At 37.1% G+C, this 21383-nt stretch overlaps 1 protein-coding gene across 22 annotated transcripts in view; it reads right to left on the reverse strand.

Moving 5' to 3' along the window:
* The window catches only part of N4BP2 (NEDD4 binding protein 2), a 107349-nt gene that overhangs the window by 37672 nt on the left and 48294 nt on the right, over positions 1–21383 (reverse strand). For 18 of the 22 annotated variants that reach the window (XM_003411308.4, XM_023549813.2, XM_023549811.2 and 15 more), the window contains 6 exons: positions 20783–20938; positions 16891–19220; positions 16115–16200; positions 15540–15585; positions 12429–12625; positions 9199–9317 (listed from right to left, as the gene is read on the reverse strand). In XM_003411308.4, the coding sequence (XP_003411356.1) occupies positions 9199–9317; positions 12429–12625; positions 15540–15585; positions 16115–16200; positions 16891–19220; positions 20783–20938 (2934 nt within the window). The other 4 variants (XM_064285928.1, XM_064285926.1, XR_010322113.1 and 1 more) reach the window with 4 other exon arrangements.

Consider the following 21383-nt stretch of genomic DNA (forward strand, 5'->3'; position numbering starts at 1 on the left):
ATATACCACCACCACCACCAAGTTGCCTTCAAGCTGGTTCCAACTCATGGCAACCCCATGTGTTTCAGGGTAGAATTGCTCCATAGGGAGATTTTCATGGCTATGATCTTTCAGAATCTGATTCCCTGGACTTTCTTCCTAGGTCCCTGTGGTTGGATTCAAACAGCCAATCTTTCAGTTAGTAGTTGAGTGTTTAACCATTTCTCTCACCCAGGGACTCCTGTAACTGGTGTTGTTGGTGGATGCTGTTGGGTCAATTTTCAATTTACAGAGCAGAACTGCCTCACAGGATTTCCTAGCCTGTAATCTTTATGGAAGCAGACTGACAGGTCTTTCTCTGTGGAACTGCTGGGTGAGTTCAAAACACCAGCCATTATTAAAGTAAATTTGGCTTTAGCTGTACAAAATTTCACTTCTAGGAACTATCCTAGGACAGCATTCACCCACTGTCATGGATTGAATTCTGTCCCCCAAAAAATGTGCGTATCAAGAGGCGGACCCAAGATGGCGGAACAGACAGACGCTTCCGGCGAGCCCTCTTTACAACAAAGACCCAAAAAAACAAGTGAAACGAGTGTATTTGTGACAAGCTGGGAGCGCTGAGCATCAAAGGCAAGCTTAGGCAACGAACTGAGGGACGGGAAGGAAGAGACTGTTCAGAACCGGAGAGGAGTTACTGGACCTGAATCGCGGGGAGCCCTCAGGCACCGTTCCCAGAGCAGTGGCGGCGGCTGAGGTCGCAGGCGGCTCCTAGCATTTGGCCGCAGTTTCCTCTGGGAGAAGCAGCCAGCCACAAAACCCACTCGCACCTCCGGAACCGGAGGAGAAGGGCACTCTCGGCAAAAGCTAAGCACTTGAGTATTTTTTACTGCGCCCCCTCCCCCCACCCCACCTTCAGAGGCTGAATCCCTAGGCCTGAGATAGACCCTGGTGAGCACATAGAGCCATCCTCCCGGCCTTGGGGAAGGAAAAAATTTGCACCTGGGGGGTAAAGATAATTTGCTAGCTCCATTAACCATGGGACCTCATGAAAAAAGCGGCTCCTGTCCAGGCATAACCGTTCGTGGACCTAGAGCGCCTTTCCCTTCAGCGTGGACCTGTGTGGGCCTATTTTGGGAAAATAGGCCCTTGTTGGCAAACTCCAACCATTTCAGCTGTGCAGTGGAGAGGTGGGTTTCTGACATTTGACATTGCTTTGCCTATTAAACAAGGTCCTCATCTACCCACAACAGTGACCTAAGGACTGGTAGCTCCACTCAGGTCACCCGGCCACCGGCAACAGGGGTCCAAAGAGAACTGGTACCTCCCAGTCCTTACGACAAAAACGTTGGGTGCCCATGGTCCCTCTGCAGAACCCACCCACCAGCATGCTCTAGGGAACAGAGACACGTTTTCCTCGGAGACACTTGGGGGTCAGTTCTCAGCCACCTGCCTTGTTCAGAGAATGACCCCCTGCTGCAATCAGATACAGGTATATACGCCAATCACCCCTGCCCCTCTGAGACTGTAGGACAGAGCCTGTACCACACACTTGATATTAGCTACCTGGAAACCTGAGCTGAATTCATACAAGAAAACTGAATGGACTCCTAGACTGATATACCTGATAACAACTCTAGCCAGCTGGGGACAGGACACCAGAGCTCCAAAGGTGAAAATAATCAAGCTAGCTCATTCAAGCAACCCATAGGGGTATATGAAACAAAACAAAGCAAGCACCTACGACACAGTAAGGAAAAAAAAAGCATAAACTAATATAATAACTTATAAATGGCTCAGAGACAACATTCAATATCAAGTCACATAAAGAAACAGACCATGGTCACCTCAACAGGCTCTCAAAACAAAGAATCCAGGGATCTTTTAGATGAAAGTGCATTCCTGGAATTACCAGATGCAGAATACAAAAGTTTAATATACAGAACCCTTCAAGACATCAGGAAGAAAATGAGCCAATATGCAGAACAAGCCAAAGAGCACACAGATAAAGCAACTGAAGAAATCAGAAAGATTATTCAGGAACATAATGAAAAGTTTAATAAGCTGGAAAAATCCATAGACAGACAGCAATCAGAAATTCAGAAGATTAACAATAAAATTACAGAATTACATAACTCAATACAAAGTCAGAGGAGCAGAACTGAGCAAGTAGAAGCTAGAATTTCTGAACTTGAAGATAAATCACTTGGTACTAATATATGTCAAGAAAAATCAGATAAAAGAATTCTTAAAAAATGAAGAAACCTTAAGAATCATGTGGGACTCTTTCCAGAGAAATAACCTATGAGTGATTGGAGTACCAGAACAGGGAGGGATAAAAGAATATACAGTGAAAATTGTTCAGGATTTGTTGGCAGAAAATTTCCCTGATATTGTGAAAGATGAGAAGATATCTATCCAAGATGCTCATCGAACTCCACATAAGGTAGATATTAAAAGAAAGTCACCAAGACATATTATAACCAAGCTTCTGAAAACCAAAGATAAAGACACAATTATAAGACCAGCAAGGGATAAAAGAAAAGTCACCTACAAGCGAGAGCCAATAAGAATAAGCTCGGACTAGTCAGCAGAAACAATACAGGCAAGAAAGCAACGGCATGACGTATTTAAAACACTGAAGGAAAAAAACTGCCTGCCAAGTATATCAAAACTGTCTCTTAAATATATGAAGGTGAAATTAAGACATTTCCAGATGAACACAAGTTGAGGGAATTCGTAAAAACCAAACCAAAACTACAAGAAATACTAAAGGGAGTTCTTTGGTTAGAAAATAAATAATATCAGGTATCGACCCAAGACTAGAACACTAGGCAGAGAAACCAGAAGTCAACCCACACAGGGAAATCCAATTAAAAAAACAAAGACTGAAAAAAAAAAAAAGCCCAACACAGGGTAATGGTAATCTTATTATATAAAAGAAGACAACATTAAAATAATAAAGAGGGACTAAGAAATGTAATCATACACCTTCCATATGGAGAGGAAGATACGGCGATACAAAGAAATAAAAGTTAGTTAAAAATTGAGAAAAATAGGGGTAAATAATAAGGTAACCACAAACGAGACAAACTGTCCTACTCATCAAAATAAAATACAAGGGAGAAATACAGACTCAGCAGAAACAAAATCAACAACAACAAATATGAGAAAAAGACAATATATAATCTACTCAGCACATAAAATCAAGTGGGAAAAAGAAACTGTCAACACACAAAAAAAGACAACAAACTGATAGCACTAAATTCATGCCTATCCATAATTACCCTGAATGTAAATGGACTAAATGCACCAGTAAAGAGACAGAGAGTGGCAGAATGGATTAAAAAACAAGATCCATCTATATGCTGTCTACAAGAGACACACCTTAGACTTAAGAGACACAAACAAACTAAAACTCAAAGGATGGAAAAAAATATATCGAGCAAACAACAACCAAAAAAGAGCAGGAGTGGCAATATTAATTTCTGACAAAATAGACTTTAAAATTAAATCCATCAGAAAGGATAAGGAAGGATACTATATATAATAATTAAAAGCACAATATACCAAGAAGATACAACCATATTAAATATTTATGCACCCAATGACAGGGCTGCAAGATACATAAAACAAACTCTATCAGCATTGAAAAGTCAGATAGACAGCTCCACAATAATAGTAGGAAACTTCAACACACCACTTTCAGTGAAGGACAGGACACCCAGAAAGCAGCTCAATAAAGACACGGAAGATCTAAATGCCACAATCAACCAACTTGACCTCACAGACATATACAAAACACTCCACTCAACAGCAACCAACTATACTTTCTTTTCTAGTGCACATGAACATTCTCTAGAAGAGACCACATATTAGGTTATAAAGAAAGCCTTAGCAGAATCCAAAACATTGAACTATTACAAAGCATCTTCTCTGACCATAAGGCCATGAAAGTAGAAATCAATAACAGGAAAAGCATGGAAAAGAAATCAAAAACTTGGAAACTGAACAATAACCTGCTCAAAAAAGACGGGATTATAGAAGACATTAAGGATGGAATAAAGAAATTCAGAGAATCCAATGAGAATGAAAACACTTCCTATCAGAACCTCTGGGACACAGCAACAGTGGTGCTCATGGGCCAACTTATATCAATAAATGCACACATCCAAAAAGAAGAAAGGGCCAAAATCAAAGAATTATCCCTACAACTTGAACAAATAGAAAGAGAGCAACAAAAGAAACCCTCAGGCACCAGAAGAAAACAAATACTAAAAATTAGAGCTAAACTAAAGGAAATAGAAAACAGAAAAACAATCGAAAGAATTAATAAGACCAAAAGCTGGTTTTTTGAAAAAATCAACAAAATTGATAAACCATTGGCCAAACTGACAAAAGAAAAACAGGAGAGGAAGCAAATAACCCAAATAAGAAAAGAGATTGGTAGTATTACAACAGACCCAACCGAAATTAAAAGAATCATATCAGATTACTATGAAAAAGTATACTCAAATCTGAAAACCTAGAAGAAATGGAAGAATTCCTAGAAACACACTACCTACCTAAACTAACACAAACAGAGGTAAACCAGACCCAGAACAACTAAAAAGACCCATAACAAAAGAAAACATTAAAAAGGTAATCAAAAAACTCCCAACAAAACAAAAGCCCTGGTCCAGACGGCTTCACTGCAGAGTTCTACCAAATGTTCAGAGAAGAGTTAACACCACTACTACTAAAGATATTTCAGAGCACAGAAAAGGACGAAATACTACCAAACTCATTCTATGAAGCCACCATATCCCTGATACCAAAACCAGGTAAAGACACCACAAGAAAAGAATATTATAGACCTATAACCCTCATGAATGTAGATGCAAAAATCCTCAACAAAATTCTAGCCAATAGAATTCAACAACATACCAAAAAAATAATTCACCATGACCAAGTGGGATTCATACCAGGTATGCAGGGATGGTTCAACATTAGAAAAACAATTAATGTAATCCACCACATAAATAAAACAAAAGACAAGACTCGCATGATTTTATCAATTGATGCAGAAAAGGCATTTCACAAACTTCAACACTCATTGATGATAAAAACTCTCAGCAAAATAGGAATAGAAGGAAAATTTTTCAATATAATAAAGGGCATTTATACAAAGCCAATAGCCAACATCACCCTAAATGGACAGAGCCTGAAAACATTCCCATTGAGATCCAGAACCAGACAAGGATGCCCTTTCTCACCACTCTTATTCAACATTGTGCTGGAAGTCCAAGCCAGAGTAATTAGGCTAGATAAAGAAATAAAGGGCATCCAGATTGGCAAGGAAGAAGTAAAAGTATCTCTATTTGCAGATAACAAGATCTTATACACAGAAAACCCTAAGGAATCCTCCAAAAAACTACTCAAACTAATAGAATAGTTCAGCAGAATATACGGATACAAGATAAACATACAAAAATCAGTTGGATTCCTCTACACCAACAAAAAGAACATCGAAGAGGAAATCACCAAATCAATGCCATTGACAGTAGCCCCCAAGAAGATAAAATACTTAGGAATAAATCTTAAAAGAGATGTAAAAGACTTATACAAAGAAAACTATAGTACACTTCTGCAAGAAACCAAAAGAGACTTACATTAGTGGAACAACATACCTTGCTCATGGATAGAAGACTTAACATTATAAATGTGTCTGTTCTACGAAAAGTGATCTATACATTTAATGCAATTCCAATCCAAATCCCAAGGACATCCTTTAATGGGATGGAAAAACAAATCACCAATTTCATATGCAAGGGAAAGAGGCCCCGGATAAATAAGGCATTACTGAAAAAGAAGAACAAACTGGGAGGCCTTACCTTACCTGATTTTAGAACACCGCCACAGTAGTCAAAACAGCCTGGCACTGGTACAACAAAAGATACATGAACCAATGGAACAGAATTGAGAATGCAGACATAAATCCATCCATATATGAGCAGTTGATATTTGACAGGGGCCCCAAAACAGTATAATGGGGAAAAGACAGTCTTTTTAACAAATGGTGCTGGCAGAACTGGATATTCATCTGCAAAATAATGAAACAAGACCTATACCTCACTCCATGTGTAAAAACTAACTCAAAATGGATCAAAGACCCAAATATAAAATCTAAAACGATAAAGATGATGGAAGAAAAAATAAGGACAACGTTAGGAGCCCTAATACATGGCATAAACAGTATACAAAACATTATAAAGGACACAGAACAAAAACTAGATAACTGGGAGCTCCTAAAAATCAAACACTTATGCTCATCCAAAGACTTCACCAAAAGAGTAAAAAGACTACCCACAAACTGGGAAAACATTTTTAGCTATGGTATTTCTGATCAGTGCCTGATCTCTAAAATCTACATGATACTGCAAAAACTCAACTACAAAAAGACAAATAACCCTATTAAAAATGGGCAAAAGATATGAATAGACACTTCAGTAAAAAAGACATTCAGGTAGCTAACAGATACATGGGGAAATGTTCACGATCGTTAGCCATCAGAGAAATGCAGATCAAAACTACAATGATATTTCATCTTACTCCAACAAGGCTGGTATTAATCCAAAAAACACAAAATAATAAATGTTGAAGAGGCTATGGAGAGACTGAAACACTTCTACACTGCTGGTGGGAATGTCAAATGGTACAACCACTTTGGAAATCGATTTGGCGCTTCCTTAAAAAGCTAGAAATAGAACTACCATATGATCCAGCAATCCCACTCCTTGGAATATGTCCTAGAGAAATAAGAGCCTTTACACGAACAGATATATGCACACCCATGTTTACTGCAGCACTGTTTACAATAGCAAAAAGATGGAAGCAACCAAGGTGCCCATCAACAGATGAGTGGATAAATAAATTATGGTATATTCACACAATGGAATACTACGCATCGATAAAGAATAGTGAGAAATCTGTGAAACATTTTATAACATGGAGGAACCTGAAAGGCATTACGCTGAGTGAAATTAGTCAGTTGCAAAAGGATAAATATTGTATAAGACCAGTATTATAAGAACTTGAGAAATAGTTTAAACTGAGAAGAGAACATTCTTTTGTAGTTACGAGAAGGGGGGAAGGAGGGAAGGTGGGAGAGGGGTATTCACTAATTACATAGTAGATAAGAACTACTTTAGGTGCAGGGGAAGACAGCACACAATACAGGGGAGGTCAGCACAACTGGACTAAACCAAAAGCAAAGAAGTTTCCTGAATAAACTGAATGCTTCGAAGGCCAGCGTAGTTTGGGGCAGGGGTCCAGGGACCATGGTTTCAGGGGACATCTAAGTCAATTGGCATAATAAAATCTTTTAAGAAAACATTCTGCATCCCATTTTGAAGAGTGGCGTCTGGGGTCTTAAACGCTAGCAAGCAGCCATCTAAGATGCATCAATTGGTCTCAACCCACCTGGAGCAAAGGAGAATGAAGAATACCAAGGACGTAAGGCGATTACGAGCCCAAGAGACAGAAAGGGCTACATGAACCAGAGACTACATCATCCGGAGACCAGAAGAACTAGATGGTGCCTGGCTACAACCGATGACTGCCCTGACAGGGAACACAACAGAGAACCCCTGAGGAGCAGGAGAGCAGTGGGATGCAGACTCCAAATTCTCATAGGACCAGACTTAATGGTCTCACTGAGACTGGAAGGACCCCAGTGGTCGTGGCCCCCAGACCTTCTGTTGCCCCAGGACAGGAACCATTTCCAAAGCCAACTCTTCAGACATGGATTGGACTGGACAATGGGTTGGAGAGGGATGCTGGTGAGGAGTGAGCTTCTTGGATCAGGTGGACACTTGAGACTATGTTGGCATCTCCTGCCTGGAGGGAAGATGAGAGGGTGGAGGGTGATAGAAGCTGGCGAAAAGGGCATGAAAAGAGAGAGTGGAGGGAGAGAGCGGGCTGTCTCATTAGGTGGAGAGTAACTGGGAATGTGTAGCAAGGTGTATATGGGTTTTTGTGTGAAGAGACTGACTTGATTTGTAAACTTTCACTTAAAGCACAATAAAAATTATTAAAAAAAAAAAGTGTGTATCAGCTGGGTTGGGCCATGATTCCTGGTATTATGTTATTTTCCTATGTGTTGTAAATCATGCCTCTGTTAATGAGGCAGGATGGGTAGCAGTTGTGTTAGTGAGGCAGGACTCAACCTACAGGACTAGATTGTGTCTTGAGGCAATCTCTTGAGATATAAAAGATAGAAGCAAGGGGGGACCTCATACCAGCAGGAAAGCAGCACCAGGAGCAGAGCACATCCTTTGGACATGGGGGTCCTAGTGCCTGAGAAGTTCCTGGACCAGGGGAAGATTTCCTCCAGAGCTGACACAGAAAGCCTTCCTCTGAAGTCAATGCCCTTAATTTGGACTTGTAACCTACCAGACTATGAGAAAGTAAATTTCTCTTTGTTAAAGCCATCCACTTGTGGTATTTCTGTTATGGCAGCACTAGATGACTAAGACACCTATGTACACAAAGATGTATGTTCAGGAATGTTCAATGCAAGCTGGTTACCAATTTCTCTTAGAGTCAAAAAGTCCATAAAAAGGAGCAAGTTTAAATAAATTATGGTATTTCCTACTGTGAAAGACTCTGTAGACTTTAAAAAGAGCAGTTAACTATATATGGACAAAAAATAAATATCGGCAAAGCTAAAAAACAGTACATAACACACAATCTCTTTTTCAGTGGAATATATATTTATATATACACACACAAAAGCATACAGACATGTGTATGCACACACATCAGCATGTATAAGAAAAAAATCTTGAGGAATATGAATCAACTGCCAGAAACTACTCACTTTCTATACTATGTAGATTGCATTTGAACTGTTTATTATATATCCACAATACTTTTAAGGCGCCCTGGTGGCACAGTGGTTTAGTGCCTGGTTGCTAACCAAAAGGTAGGCAGTTCAAACCCACCAGCCACTTCACGGTAGAAAGATGTTGAAGTCTGCTTCTGTAAAGATTACAGCCTTAGAAACTTTACGGGCAGTTCTATTCTGTTCTATAGGGTAGCTATGAATCGGAATCAACTAGACAGCAACAGGTATTACAGGCATATTTTATTATTTTAAAAAATAAAGAGTTAAAGTGTATGGCATATTCTTTCAGTGCCATGACAGCAGAAACTAGAGACAATCCTTCTAGCACTCACTTGTGGTCCTGAAAAATGTCCATCAGAAAATTTTGGTTAATGGTCGGAAATATCTCAAAGAGTTGCTTCTCCTTCAGTTTGGTGGCAAAATCTTTTTCAAACATAAAGGACTCCCTTTTCTAAAGCAAAAAACACAAAAATCACCATTAAGATGGAATTTATAATGATAATTACACTGACCCAAAAGCATGGTTACTATGTCACAAAAAAAGACAATTAGAAAAGCAATCAGACTTTCTTCACTGATTAAAGGCTGAAATTAGTAATAAAGTATTATTGCACTATTTATTTATATTCCATTTTTGCAAAGTATTTGAAACTGCTCAAAAAATATGTGTATATACACATATACACACAATCAAACATATATGTATGTGTGTATACATATATATGCATACACATATACATATGTATGTATGGGTATATAAATATATATACATACTATCACATATATATACTCACACAGTCAATCATATTATAGGCAGTCCCCGGATTACAAATGAGTTCTATACTTAAGTCTAATTTGTACGTAAGTCTGAACAGTTAGGTACGGTTCATATCTAACATCATCAAATGTCTGTCTTATTATATAGTTTATGGTGTGCCTAACTCAAATGCACTGCTAGGCGAACTGCACTTAGAACCATCCTTTTTTTTGTATGCCTTATCCTTAGTAATGTGTACTACAAGCAGTGTTCCGGCACATAATGTGCTGATGTTATCAGTCTCATGCCAATCCCAAAGACAAACAAAGATCGGATTTATAAAGACACTAATAATAAAAGGTAATAATAATGGAAACTAAAAAAAAAAAGAAGTATTCAACTGTCAGAACTGACTGACTTACAACGGAATCATCAAAACAGAACCCTGTCATAAGTCAGGGACTATCTGCACTTTTGAAATTTTCACATATTTACCACTCAAAATAACTATATGAGAACTGTTACTATGATTTTTCACAAGTCCTATTTGGATCTGTCTGTTTAAACTGCCAGATGAAAAAAACTTTGCTAAAATTCATTATTTCACTTCTAGTTTAGGATTATGGTTAAACATTCTTAAAACGAGTTCTAACTCTAGGACAACTTGACATTTTGATGTAACTAAATAATATTTTTGCTTGTTACAAAGATCTAATGTCTGAAAAATAAGACAACTTCCTATAAAATTTCAAAGGCAACAAAGGTGACTCTGAAAATTCCTAAATACACAATAATCCAGGACAATTCTAGGATAGTTCTTAGATTTTTTTTTGTTTGTTTTTGGCCATTTTTAACACCCAACAGCAATAAAAGAGGAACCATGATAAGTTACAGTCTGACAAATAAAAGGGATTGGTAACGCTGACAACATCACACAGGACAAGAGTGATGAAAACAAACCACCTCAACAATTAAAGATACTATAATTTTATATAAAATATGCATTATAATCTATACTTACTAAAAAATTCAGTGGTTAGATTTATTAGCAATCTACCAGGTCACAGTTTCTAAACCATAAATTCTGAGGTCTCATCAATCTCATCAATGGGCTAAAAACTCATGACCTTAATCATTTTACAATTAAATATTCTGTTCACACAGTATTCCTAAGATTTATTTTATTATTTTATTTTTTTCATCAATCTCATTAATGGGCTAAAAACGCATGACCTTAATCATCTTACGATTAAATATTCTATTCACACAGTATTCCTAAGGTTTATTTTATACCCTTAAGTACAAAGCGTATTTCTCCTTTGGGGACAAAGAGTGAGGAGAAAGCATAAAGAAATTCACTTTCTGAGGCTCCACCTAAGGGGCTAGGTCCTTGGGACCAAAATAGTCCAGATTCTATTACCTAACCCATAGAAAGACAAGCAGAAATGATTGATTTTTTTTTTTTTAATGCATTAAGCTGGGAAGTCAAATGAAGCTCTTCTGTTCGTTATTATACTGAAAGGCTAAAGGTAGGTTAGAACCATAAAGATGAGTTTCAGTAGTGGAAAAGGGCATTTCAACAAAAAGTATCATACCAACTGGGCATAAGCTTTCCATATTTTTTTAAGAAAATCCATTTCTCCAATTTATTACACATATAAATTGAAGAGAATATTTGAAACAACACTAAAATCAAAAGATCCTACTGAAGAGATTATTGCTTGCATTATGTAACAATGCAATGATGGCAACGGTAGCATATTTTCCATTTAATAAAACAAGATAATTGGGAGAACAAAAAGAAGGTGAAGGAATTCCATCATTCCTCCCATGCCCCAAATCTATGTATTTCAGTCAAATACAATGGTGCTCTTTTGCACAGTCCAATGAGTAAGAAAGACTATAAAATGTTTTAAGATTACCAATCAATTAATACTTCTTTCCTTGAAAACTGACTTTGAAATTTTCTGACACTAATTTTTCAGAATCCCAAAAAAAGCTAAGAAGAAATGCAAAAAAAACACCAATTTCCTTGTGGTTTCAAATAATTAGGTGTGTTAAAATAAGGAACAAAAATAAATAAATACAGAGTTCAAAGTAAAGTGATGTTTCTGCCTGAATTTGTTTAACTGAAGTTAGAAAAAAATAGGAAGAGTAATTTTTTAAATTCTAATTCATAAGTTTGTAGAATTTTTCTTTAAAACACTGTTTCAAAGATGAATGATACTTTAATAGCAAGACAGACATTTCTTATTACTGATTTATGAATGAAATGATCTCTAAATGAAAGACTTCTTTCATATTTTTCTAGAAATAAAAAATTAAAGAGGCAAATGATAAAAGTTGAAAAAAAAAAAAAGGCAGCTCAATGACCTATAAAATTAAATAAAAAAACAACACAGATTTATCATAGCTTATTGTTACAGAGGAAACCCTGGTGGCGTAATGGTTAAGTGCCACGGCTGCTAACCAAAGGGTCAGCAGTTCAAATCCGCCATGTGCTCCTTGGAAACTCCATGAGGCAGTTCTACTCTGTCCTATAGGGTTGCTATGAGTCGGAATCGACCCGACAGCACTGGGTTTGGTTTGGTTTGGTATTGTTACAGATGTAACAACTAATCTCCCCAAAGCAAAAACTTCAATTTAGAAACTATTTAAAACATTTTCAATTTTAACATCAAATTCAATCAGGCTAAATATGGATTCTGGGGTAGAAAACAACAGAAACAAAAGGAAATCACAAAGTAAATACACACAATCAACTAGAGTCAACAACAATGGCTTAATATTTATACTAACTCATACCAAATTCTCCTTTTCCTGTATGGCAATTTCTTCTGACATTATTTCTCTAAGTGACACTCTTTTATTCTGCGTATTCCAATGACTGAACAAGGGTAGCATTTCAGATGCTGCTAAAGTCTTCAGTAATTTTTTGCCTGTTCTCTGAGATGATTTCTGTTCAGGATTATGAAGACCAACATGCCCAAACAGAGAAGGATCTAAAAAAGCAGCATAAAGAGCGTCATAGTCTAAATAATAAATGTACACATTAAGCAACATCATTCACTCTGTTGCATTTGCTTCAAAGAGACCTATGAAACACGGCATTTTAAACTTCTCCACTCATAAATATAGCACAACTCTGAGATTTCCATATACGTCTTCTTCAAATAACTGAAAGAAATAACATACATAAATGTAGGAATATTTCAAATGATCAATGACCCTGGTGTAACTGTAAATCAATCAATGCTTCCCACTCTTTTTCATATCACATTAACACATAGAAAATGATGAAAAATCTACACAGGGCTTTTATATATATAATATGTATATGACTTTCATATATATATACACACACACATATATACGTATATCTGTATATATATATATAATGTTTTGTTGTTAATTGCTGTCAAGTAGGCTTCAACTCACAACGGTCCCATATGTGCAGAATGGAACTGCACCTCACAGGGTTTTCAAGGCTGTGACCTTTTGAAAGCAGATCGCCAGGTCTGTCTTCCAAGGTGGCTCTGGGTGGGTCAAACCGCCAACTTTCAGTTCGTAGTCAAGCGCTTAACCATTCACACCACCCAGGGACTCTCTACATATTACATATATACAGAAAGGTCTATACAGGATACTCAAACGGAAGAGGCTGCGGCCAACTGGAGGCAATCAGCTATAACAGCTCCACATTCTGGCGGCTTGAGCCTCTGCCCAACCAGTCCAAGGATGTAGAGGATCAATATTTTGGCAAATCTATGACCCATTAGAGGCACAAAATAAATATTGAGCACATGATACTTGACATAAGGAAGGAACTGAACACTTTAAGACATTCACAATAATAGGATTTACCATGTAACATTTCAACATCTCTAGTGAAATCAATGTTCCACTACCTTTCCTGAGGTTTTCACTGGCTAATGCTTTTCAGAAGTAGACCACTGGGTCCTTCTTCCTAGTCTGTCTTAGTCTGGAAGCTCAGCTGAAACCTGTCCTCCATGGGTGACCCTGCTGGTATCTGAATACCAGTGGCACAGCTTCCAGCATCACAGCAACACGCAAGCCCCCACAGTGTGTGACAAACTGACAGACACATGGGGCGGGGGGGTATATCTGCTGCAAAGGACCTCTTTAAAGTGTTGAAGAGCGGAGATGTCACCTTGAAGACTAAGGTTCGTGCCTGACCCAAGGCATGGTATTTTCAATCTCATCATATGCATGTGAAAGCTGGACAATGAATAAGGAAGACCGAAGAAGAGCTGACGCCTTTGAATTGTGGTGCTGGCGAGGAATATTGAATATACCGTGGACTGCCAAAAGAATGAACAAATCTGTCTTAGAAGTACCACCAGAATGCCCCTTAGAAGCAAGGATGGCAAGACTGCATCTTACATACTTTGGACATGTTGTCAGGAGGGATCAGTCCCTGGAGAAGGACATCATGCTTGGCAGAGGACAGGGTCAGTGGAAAAGAGGAAGACCCTCAACGAGGTGGACTGACACAGTGGCTGCAACAATAAGCTCAAGCATAACAACGATTGTATGGATGGCTCAGGACCGGGCAGTGTTTCGTTCTGTTGTGCATAGGGTTGCTATGAGTCAGAACCGACTCCACGGCACCTGACAACAACAACAACAGGGAAATCAATACATTCTGATGTATTTGTTTGCTTTCCAGGCAGATACTGGCATATACATAATCCTGATACCCTTTGGGCACCTCTATCTCTCACATAGCTTTAGCTGTTGAAGCTATGGCATTAGCATAAATTTGAATTAAAGCAGATCCTAAGAAACGTCAACCTGGAGCTCCTTGCCTTGGTCCCAGTGTGGGATGGCCAAAAGGCGTATATGGAGAAACTCATACACAGAAGGAGAACCCGTATTAACAGGTCTGCCATCCTGCACTAATCACTGAAGACAACACTATCATAAAGTTTTCTGGAATCAAACATTGGCAGAATGTAGCAGAAAAGCAGGCAGATTTTTCGTATTCTAATAATATTAACATCAATAAAAATTCTGAATAGCCAAGTAACGTTTTAATGATAATCTCTATAAATACATAAACACCTTGTTGTTGTTAGGTGCCATCGAGTCAGTTCCAATTCATAGCAACCCTATGTACAATGGAATGAAACACTGCCCTGTACTGGGCCCATTGTTGCAGCCACAGTGTCAATCCATCTCGTTGAGGGTCTTCCTCTTTTTCACTGACCCTCTACTTTACCAAGCATGATGTCCTTCACCTTACTGCTCTCAAAACAGTTTTCTTTCACAAAGAGTACAACCTTAACAGGAGACAGCTTGACTATCTGTGTCAGAGGACATAGTAGGTGTTCCACAGCATTCATAAAGTTAAACATATGTTAGAGAGCCTTTATTCCTCCTTTACGCTTTTTAAATTTTAATTTATATCAACATTAAATGTTAAATATTTTTAAAGGACTTTATTTGCAAATCAAAAATTCTTGGCTATCAACTATTCAGGCAGGGATTGGACTGGACTACGGGATAGAAAATGGTATTGGTAAGGAGTAAGCTTCTTGGATCAAATAGACACAGGAGACTACGTAGGCATCTCCTGTCTGGAGGGGAGATGAGAGGGCAGAAGGGGTCAGAGGCTGGCTGAATGGACACAAACATAGAGGGTGGAGGGAAGGAGTGTGCTGTCTTATTAGGGGGAGAGCAATTAGAAGTATATAGCAAGGTGTATATAAATTTTTGTATGAGAGACTGACTTGATTTATAAACCAGCACTTAAACCACAATAAAAATTTTAAAAACTCTTGGCTAATACATTTTGTAGAAGTACATTTAGAATGAATTAAAATCCATACGCACACACCCCCCAAGATTTAACATCAAAACAAGCACATCGGAAGTTAAAAATATGTACTTTACCTCGCATAAGCCTGCCACGGGATATTTCTTCTTGGCGTTGTCTCTCCTAAACAAAAATCCAAGGCCGGGATTGGCAAAAAGGGGGTACATTAGTAAACAAGGTTATATTATTTTTCTTTAGAAATTATTTTCCCTTATATAACTGCAAGTCATTCTTAGTAAATCTAAGTGAAACAACAAACTAGATAAATAAAAAAGTATGGCTACATCCACATAATTTTTCTACTAATAGAGCTCTTCTGTTGCATTTAAAAAACCTGATATTTAATCGATCAGCATTTAGTCTTTAGAGAGTAAAAAACTCAGTTTTTTTTTTTCCCATTAGGAAAACACACACACACAAAAAATCATCATATTGAGCTACATCACTAATTATATAATTTGGCCACTCTGTAAATAATTTAAAATATTGGAAAGGGGGGGAAAAAAGGCCATGTGTTAACTGATAAACGTTTATTCTCTCTCAAAAACCAAAAGTCAACAGAATTCTTTCATAGAACATAGTAGATTTATTAAAGAGCAAAGGTGACAAAATGGGCACAAAAGGAGCTCCAAACAAAATGAAGCCTACCAACCATTACAGATTCTTTCCATCTCTCATGAATCACTTTAGCCAAGTTCAGATCTATATGAACCACACAATCCTCAACTGTTAGAGACCCTTGTAAGGGGTGGGGAAAAAAAGAAAACACAATCATTATACATTTGCAGAAAATGTAATCAACCACCTTATACATCATAAAACTAATTTATATTATTAATTACTAACCCATGTTTCTAGTTAACTAAATTTCTTGGAATATTTTTGTTTATGTAATTATACCACTGTTTTCACTTATCTAAGCTGGCATGATTATACAAAGCTTTATAGTAATATAATTATTACAAATAAAAGTATAAATATTATAAAATTTAATCTATTCATTTCTATTAAATATATTTAATTTACTCATCTCCACTAGTCAACACTTTTCAATACGTTGTGTCCTACAGAATTAATGTTCCCTTCAGCGTATCTGGAGTAGCACCAGAGGAGTAAAAAAGATTTCTCTGGACTAAAAATGATTCATCTGTACAAATGGGTACGTGGCAAATACCAGAGAAAACTTTCAATATGTTAATGGGTTACGTGCAAACTCTATATAAATACTCCCTATTTCTTAAAAATTACGTTTTTAAAAATCCTCTACAAACATGTTGTGTCAAAAATAATGTACTATGTATGTGCAGTCAGGCAACAAAAATAATTTTTACATTTCAGTGAACATATGAAATAATTTTATAATCAAAATAGAACGGGCTAAATTCTATTCAAACTAAGGCATGCATGTAGGTATTTTATTTTTCTTACCTGAATCAACACCAACAGGCCCAAATAATTCACTGAGTTGAAGAGCGAACTCAGGGGGTAATGCCAATTCCAGACAGTCTATGGTCAGAGATTTGGCCATCACTGGAGTGGGATTCGACATCTCAGTTTTATCTTCTTCACTAACTCCAGCTGACCAACTATTCCCTGCCATTAGAATTTTCTCCATTTCCTGCACATCTTCATCCATAAATTCTTCTGTGTTTATCTGAAATTCCACATAATCCTTTGAAAGATTTCCATTTTCCTTTACCTCAAAAGGGTCAGTAAAATAAACTCCTTCATTTAATTCAAGATTTGAAGTGCTCGATACAGAGTTTAAAATACCAGACCAACTCAAAGAAGAATGTAAACTATCTCCAACCTCTGCGGCTACTAGACTCTTTTCCATTTCACTCCCATCTTTAGTAGCTTTTCGAGTACCTGAAAATTCTCCCTGACTATCAGGAAATGGTTCACTAGCATTCTTTAGATCTACAGCAGCTGTTGGAGTTAAAGCTCTTACTTCTGCCCGCTCTGAGTTTCCCTTTTCTCCATCACAGGGAGGCTGCGCATTAGCATCACGAACATCAGTTCCACACCTAAATTCTAGCACAGAAGAATCAGAACCCTCTAACATCTCTCTTGGGCTAATAATTTCCTTCAAATCTAATCCCAGAGAAAATGGCCCAGTTTTTGATTCATCATTTGATGTCTGGAAATTGTCAAATTCAGTATCCTCAAATGATTTAGTTTCAGAATCTAACAAAAGGCTTGTGGCCCAAATAATATCTTTGTTACATCTCTCATATAAGTCTTTTAGGGCTTCTGATGAAAAGGATCCAAATATTTTACAAAGAATATTAAGATTTTCAGATTCATCAGCACTGGTAAGCTCACTTTCTTCAACATATGTGCTTTTATCATGCATTACCCTATACGGAATTGTTTCCTGAACATCTGATTTTGTGTTAATGTTGAAGGCTTCTGGTTTAAATCCATCTAGTCTTCCCGTTAAAACTCTGACAGAACCTGAAACACTAATTTTATTCTTTTCTATTTTCCACAACAGAGCAAAATCCTGAGGTTCAGTCTGGGTACATATGCCTATTTCTACTCCAGGAACTCCTCTAGCCTTCCCCTCTGGAAACTCAGCTAAAATTTGTGGCTCCACTACTCCAGAAATAACGGGCGCACTATTGGTAAAAGACAGACACAAGGCATGTTGCCTGTGATTCCTTTCACTTAGACAAATCTTATTCTCCCAGGTCATTTCACTGGGCAGCATTTCAGAACTACCTAGGGTTGAGCTACCCAATGTTTTTAGCTCTTCAGGGCTTGTGCCCCAACAGGCCTCATGTGCTGTGTATAAAGTCATTTTACTCACACTGTCTCTGATTCCAAATTTTAGGTCAGGTTCACTGAAACGAGCCTTTGGCATTCTTGATCTGCGCTGTCTCTGAGCTAAAGGATCATATGAAGGCCAGTCGCCCACAATGCTGAATGAGTTTGATATATTTTTTTCAGTATTTGTAAAAACATCGTATTTACAGCTACTGAAGGATTCTGAAGCATCATCACACCATGACTTCTTGTCATCTTCTACATTACCATGTGGAGATCTTCGTTGCTGGATACAATCTACATCCAGAGATACAATATTACCTAATACTTTGTGTGACTGAGGGTGATTACCCATTTTGTCACTTTGTACAGATGATACTTTTTCAGTTTTTCGGTTCCTTTTTGTCCTCTGACCAATAGTCTTATCACCTGGCCAGTCACCAACAAAATTTGATAGCTCATGTCTTGGGAACTTTTCCAAAGTTGATTTGTCTTTTTGTCTCTCAAAGGTTTTTTTCTTTACTGTTGTTCTTTCTCCTAGTACTTCACTAAGTAAAAAATTTTCATTTTGAAGTGGTATAGTCTTTGCAAGATCACAGTCTTCTTGATTATTTTCATCATAGTAAATACCCGGTGACACTCTCTCCACTGAACTAGCTATGTCAGTTTCACTACACTGCTTTTCAGAAGCCATTTCTACTTGCTCTTCTTTTTCACTTTTGTCTTTTACTTGTATTCTGCTTTCAGAGTCAGAAAAATACATGTCTGGACCTTCCTGTATGACAGCACTCTGAATGTTATGATTCATACCACTTATTTCTCTTCTTCCTCTGTCTAAATCTGCATGAAGGAGAAATGAAACATTCTCGAGTAACACATTTTCATCAGTCACTTCAAGTTTCTTCTCTTCAGTTAACTCTAGGTGCTTCAAAGATGAAGATAAAACATTTTCTTCTTTTGCACAGGTAGTATCTTCATTGTCTTTTGGGCTGTAAGATTTTTTTAAAAAGTATCATAAAGAAGTCCCTTAATGTTGCCATTAATACTATGATTTAAATTAAAGAAACATTCAATTGAAAGACAGGGACACTTAACATTTATTTTTAAAAATCTAGAAATAAACTAGATTAAGATTATAAAAGCAATTCTTGATCTTTCCCTAATACGCTATGAATACCTCCCTTTGTTGTAACCACAGCACCTAGCACAATGCTTGGCACACAGAAAGCACTAAAGTTTTTTCAAATCGAATAGTAAACATGAGATTTGCAGTTAAGGTGTTCATTATGCATTAAATGTTCAAGTTAAAGCTCTAAACTCTGTTCCGAGGAGAGCATATCACTTCCCTGGCTTCTTTCTGATCTATTTAAGCTTACCATATTTGAAACTAGGTCCTGCTTCTACAGTACCTGTCATTTGCTACAGAGGGAAATTGTTAAATTTCATCTACTAAGTCATAAAAACAACCTACCAATTACAATCAAGAGAAATGAGGGTGAGAAGAGAAAGGTCTCTTCTGATACACCATTTGTTGAATTTAGAAAACTCATCCTTGATACCAATTTCAGACTCAGAGCACTTTTGCCTAATCATTACACTTTCAACTTCAATGGTTTTTCCTCATTCAGTTTGTCAACTCATCTTCCTTTCTTTATTGTAGAAGCTCTCCAAGTCCCAGTTCTCCCATGAAACCATCCTAAGTGAAATTACACCTGACGCTGAGTTTTCTATGTGGAAAATACTACTCAAGTCCTTTACATACATTAATTCAAATCCTTATGAGATCCTTATCAGCGTTGTTATTGTCATTTTACAAATGAAGAGCCTGAGGTATACAGAGATTTTGTAATTTGTCAAAGATTAAAGAATTTTAGGATTTGAACCCAGGAAACACAGCTCAAGAGCCCATGATCTTAACCACTTAGCAACACTGTTTCTCAATAAGAAGAACATTTATAAATTTTTTCTTCCCTACTCTCAATTCTCCATCCCTTTCCATCATAAAATACAGGCACTTCAGTGCTATAATATATTTAAGGTTCTTCTTTATTCACTTATTTATTCAACTGTTTGTATGTCCTAAATGTTAACAGAATCAATACTATCCTGAATTGTAAACTTCCAGAAGACTATGATTTGTATTACATTAATGATTAATTTTTATGATACTAGTTTAAGTACTTTTACTGATATCTAAAAAATTAAAAGGTAATCTGAGGATATATGAAATAAAAACAGGAGAGATAAGGAAAATACTGAAAGAATAGCAGATTAAATTACATAAAGAAGGCAGGAATATTCATAGTATAATTATGGTCTCATAAAGCCCTGGGGTCAATGAGAAAACTTTCGTGTCATCTCTCATAAATTTTTACCTCTCTTGCTAACCATACACATCTTACACTAGGTACAACTATACCTAAACCCTAACAAACAAAAGCCTAGCTTATTTTTAAAGTTAATCAGCAGTGATTTCCCAAGCTCCAAAACCATATTTTTTAAAAATTTTATTTCAAACTGAATTTTTTGTATGTAAGGTGTTTTAACCTACCTAGTACTTCTGTCCTCACAAGAATATGCACACAACTCAACACGCTCAATTTTCTCTGGAACCAAAGAACTCATGATTATTGGCACTGAAACAAAACGTTGATAGCGTTCCAACATTCTCGTTATTTTTTCTTTGTTTACCCCATGAATGTTACGCCTGAAAATTCCAGGGGACAAAAGGGTAGAACGAATATTGGTAACTTAGTTAAAATAAAATCATATAAGGTCAAGGAAAACATGGTGTTTTTTAATATATAAAAATACCAAAGCTAATTTATCATGACACAATATATACTATTTGATTCTAATTACCGTTTTATTCAGGATTTCTGAAATTACCATTTATTTAATCATTCCATACAATCTTTTCCAAATACCCTTAGCAACGTAGAAAAAACTAGCAGACCCCAATAACTTCAAAAGAAGTTATTCTCAAGCTGTGCAAAAATATCATAAGAATACAACTGTCATTTCAAGGCTTTAATTATTAGCTAAACCAAAGACTGGACCCGTTGCCGTTGAGTCAGTTCTGACTCATAGCAACCCTATAGGACAAAGTACAACTGCCCTACAGGGTTTCCAAGGAACAGCTGGTGGATTCA

Source organism: Loxodonta africana, chromosome 5 (genome assembly GCF_030014295.1).
Source record: "Loxodonta africana isolate mLoxAfr1 chromosome 5, mLoxAfr1.hap2, whole genome shotgun sequence".
NCBI lineage: Eukaryota > Metazoa > Chordata > Mammalia > Proboscidea > Elephantidae > Loxodonta > Loxodonta africana.